Source organism: Lolium rigidum, chromosome 6 (assembly GCF_022539505.1).
Source record: "Lolium rigidum isolate FL_2022 chromosome 6, APGP_CSIRO_Lrig_0.1, whole genome shotgun sequence".
Lineage (NCBI taxonomy): Eukaryota > Viridiplantae > Streptophyta > Magnoliopsida > Poales > Poaceae > Lolium > Lolium rigidum.
The window spans coordinates 123,687,001-123,691,077 of record NC_061513.1 but is presented as its reverse complement, the minus strand read 5'-3'; the positions used below and the strand labels follow the sequence as shown (position 1 = coordinate 123,691,077).

Genomic DNA, 4,077 nt, shown 5'->3' with positions numbered 1-4,077 from the left:
GGCCCTCGATCCCAAATCGATTACCAGTCATGAATGGAACATTGCTGGCGTCGAGACTATGGCCTACCCTGATAAAAAGCTCTGGGCTGAGGCGATCGAATCAAGTCACTGTCAGCATACTAGCAGAGTGGCGGTAGCAGTATATTATTGACATGATAAACAACTCTCTTTTTGCGAATCACAGGGTTTTATATATTACTGACATGATTACAACCACTCGCGAGAATGTCAATGGAAAAACCTGTCTTATAACTGATCCACATCCATCACCTCCCATCAGTATTAGCTTGCTTAGAACACAAATAAGCAATATTTGCATCACACCCAACGGATAAATGTCAAAACTAGTAAAAGCTCTCATAATGTATCTAACCTCTTGACAAATTACTCTCAGTTTTGATCTGTTATCATCATCATGAGTGTGGCGATTCTGGCGAGCATGCTAGATAGCGTACACCCATCCACGGATCCACCCTTCTTTTGTTTTGAGATTACCACTCCAGATAATATTTGCATGTTAGACTACCCACACTAGACACTAGTACTCTCTCATCACCTCTGGTTAAAATAGCCGGCTATAGCCGATAGGCGCGAATTTTTTTGAAGCTATGAAAGGCTATAGCCGGCTATAGCCATATAACGGATTTGCTAAATAATGAAAAAAATTGGGTATCATATAGTCATATATATATATATATATATATATATATATATATATATATATATATATATATATATATATATAATATATATATATATATCAATAATTCACAAATTAATAACATAATAACATCTTCACATAGGAGATACACATAATAGTTCACACGTAGTTAAATACATAGTTTTGTCCAAATATTACAACATCATTACGTAGTTTAGGACATAGTTATGCCCATAATTACATAACTAGAGCTCGGTGGCTATTTCGCCAAGCAAATGGGCCGGTCGACTGAAATTTTTGGTCCAAAATTTTAGGCCCATTGAGCGGGAAGTTAGCGGCTATGAGACTAAATTAAGGCTAAATAGGCTTAGCCGGGCTATTACCGGCTATTTCTGTTTTAGCCTCAAAAGCCTCTAGCTATAGCCGCAGGTCTCGCGAAAGGCTAGCTCATCACATGCATAAACAGATAAATTTAATTTGTAGTGTAGGATTTGAAAATTTATAGTGTAGGATTTGAAAGAGTCATAAATATTGGAAATTTGGAATATATATTAGATTGACAATCCATTGAGTCTGTGACTTTCTTTCGATGATATCTTTTAGACAAGCCTAAAAAGTGTCTGTTTTGAAGAAAAAAATCAAAGTTAGAATTCCAAAACACATTCAAACACGATGATAAACAATAAAAATTGATAAAATTAGATTCAAAAAATTATGTCTCCAAATTGAAAAGTAAGACGAATGCCAAATATTTTATTACTTTGAGGAACCAAGTTTTTTAAAAGTGAAAGATAATTGTTTGAAAGATTTTTTTTATCAAATTTCATAAGTCAAAATTTGATTTCTGAAACACTTTCAAACATGATGGTAAACAATAAATTGTGAAAATTTGCACCAAGTTTTATCAAGTTTCAAAAGTCAATTTTCAAAGCTTATCAGGAAATATTCAATATATGTTGAGTCTCCCTTCACTAGGAACTCAAACATTCAAACGACACAAAATGAATTTATAATAGTGCTTTTGGCTACCTAACCACCAAAAAGTGCTTTTGGCTCCCGAGCTCGAGTGCTCTCGCCATTTTTTAAAAAAATAAAAATATATTTATAAGTTATTAAAAAACTGTAAAATAATTCTGGAGATTTTCAATGATACATCTCACAATCATGCAAAATCTCACCCCAAAATTCTTTTTTACTTTGTGCTAGATAAAAATTACAAAGTCTGACATATTTTTAGAGATTTGAAAATGACTACTCAGATCTGCACTTTTGTTATTTTTGTGTAGCTTAAAATATAAAGTACTTAAAATTAATTTTTTACACGTTTATGGAATACATTATTGACTATATGTAGAATTTTCCAATTTTTTTGAAACTCCAAAATATAATTTTTTATTTTTTATTTAAAAAACGAGATCACTCGTGGCCAGGTGCACCAAATCTCTCTCCCCTAACCACGGAAGCGAACCATGTCAAATCAAAAGAAGCAAAGTACCGAACACTCGTAAGCTACACGGCTCGGTGCCTTCGCATCGTCGAGTCGGTCTCTCTAGCAAAACATCACATCCATGGCGGGTGCAGTCGAAGGAAAATAGGCAAGAACTTAGCGGTAGTGTTGCAGCAGCCGGTTTGCCTCCCGTACGCCACTGAGGTAGGCCGCGTGCGTGGTGGAGTAGTGCGTCCGGTGCGTCGCCTCGCCGGCGAACAGCACCCGCGGCGGCGTCCGATCGGCCTCCGCTCCTCGTGGCAGCGGCTCGGCCATCCTATCGAGGTCCTCCCCGCTCGATCCGACGGCCACGTAGCTGTAGGACCCGAGGAACAGCGGGTCCGTGGCCCACCCGCTCCTCTTGATCCTCTTCACCCTCCACCGTGACGTTGCCCTCGCGTCTGCTCCGCTGCTGCGCGGCGGCGCCGGTAGGAACGAGTCCAGCGTAGCATCGACCGCGCTGATGATGTCGTCGTCGGGGAGGGACTCGAGGTGCGCCGCCTCTCGCCCGGCGAACCACGCGAGCGCCACGCTGGAGCCCGCGTTGACGGGGCAGATCGACTCGGTGCGGCGCATCCACCACGGGACCTTTGTCGCGTGCCCGAGGAAGGCCATGTGCAGGAACGGGAAAGGCGGCGGCGCCGCCGCCCTGGCTGGCTCCTGGTGGCCTCCGCCTTCCGGTTCCACGGCCTCCACCTCGATGAACAGCTTGTTCATGACACCGAAGCCGAGACGCGAGACGGCCTCCCGCTTGAACTCTGGCAGCGGCGGGTCGAAGGCGATAGCGCCCGGGCTGGACGCGTCCTTGCCGACGCTGGCCTTGAGGACGCCCAGCGAGACCGTGAGGATGACGTGATCGGCGGCGAGCGTCGTCGCTCCGTCGGCGAAGTGGAGGCGCACCGGGGTCTCGCTCCAGTCGATGCCACGGAGCCGGATGCCGAGGCGGAGAGCGCCGGGCGGGAGCGCGGCCACGAGGTGCTCGACCACGCGGGTGTACCCGCCTGGGATCGTGACGTGGTCGCCGGGGAAGTCGCGGTACTCGCCCTCCGCCGCGAGGTCGAGGTCGCCGAGGTCGTCGGCGGAGGTGTCCGTCCTCTCCCGGTTGATGTGCATGGACATCAGCGCCTCCTCGACCTCCTCCAGCTCCTTGCTCCCGCCGGGGCGTGCTGCCTGGTACGCTCGCAGCCCGCCCCGCAGGTACTCCTCCACGCCGCCTCCTGCGCCGCCAGCCTCGCCAGCGCGAGCGGCGTCCATCATGCCCCTGTACAGCTCGTCGATCGGCGTGGCGACCGTGTCCGCGTCGACGACGTTGCCGCCCTCGGCGACGGTCAGCACGCGGTCGGGGAACCCGCCGTCCATGCGCTCGTACGGGAGGTCGGCGGCGTCATCCCGGAGCGCGCCCGCGTCGCGCGCCAGGGCGTGCACGGGGCTCCCGACGACGCCGTGCACCCACGTAGCGCCCAGCTCGACCCGGTGGCCCGCGAACTCGGACGTGAGGACCCGGCCGCCGGCGCGGCTGCCGGCCTCCGCTACCACGACATCGAATCTGTCCTGCCCCGCGCCGCACAGATGCAGCGCCGCCGAGAGACCGGCTAGGCCGGCGCCCACTATGACAATCCGAGGCTTCGTCGCCACCATCCTGTCCTGCTCCTGCCTTGCCAACGTTTCGCACTGGTCACCGTACTGTTTTTGGAGCTTCGAAGCCAGGAGCACGATCGAGCAGTTTATAGCACTGACACGAACGCAAGCGGGAGAAGTAGAGTAAAGTACACGAGTTGCACGACGCGCGTGAAAAGATGGCGGTACAGGGTACAACGCAAACGACACGACGAGCCGGCCTACTGCCGCGCCGTCGTTGATTTTGTAGGTAGCGACATTCAGAAGAAACAAGACCTCCAGAACTGGGTAGATTTGCTTTTTCGGTAGAGCT

The 4,077-nt window shown here is 49.3% G+C and overlaps 1 protein-coding gene across 1 annotated transcript; it reads right to left on the bottom strand.

Annotated features, from left to right (window-relative positions):
* Positions 1–2,103: 2,103 nt before the first annotated feature.
* LOC124659665 (polyamine oxidase 1-like) lies at positions 2,104–3,789 on the bottom strand. The gene has a single exon (XM_047197496.1). It carries the CDS (start codon positions 3,783–3,785, stop codon positions 2,265–2,267), a length of 1,521 nt encoding a protein of 506 aa, XP_047053452.1. The 5' UTR covers positions 3,786–3,789; the 3' UTR covers positions 2,104–2,264.
* Between the last annotated feature and the right edge of the window lie 288 nt (positions 3,790–4,077).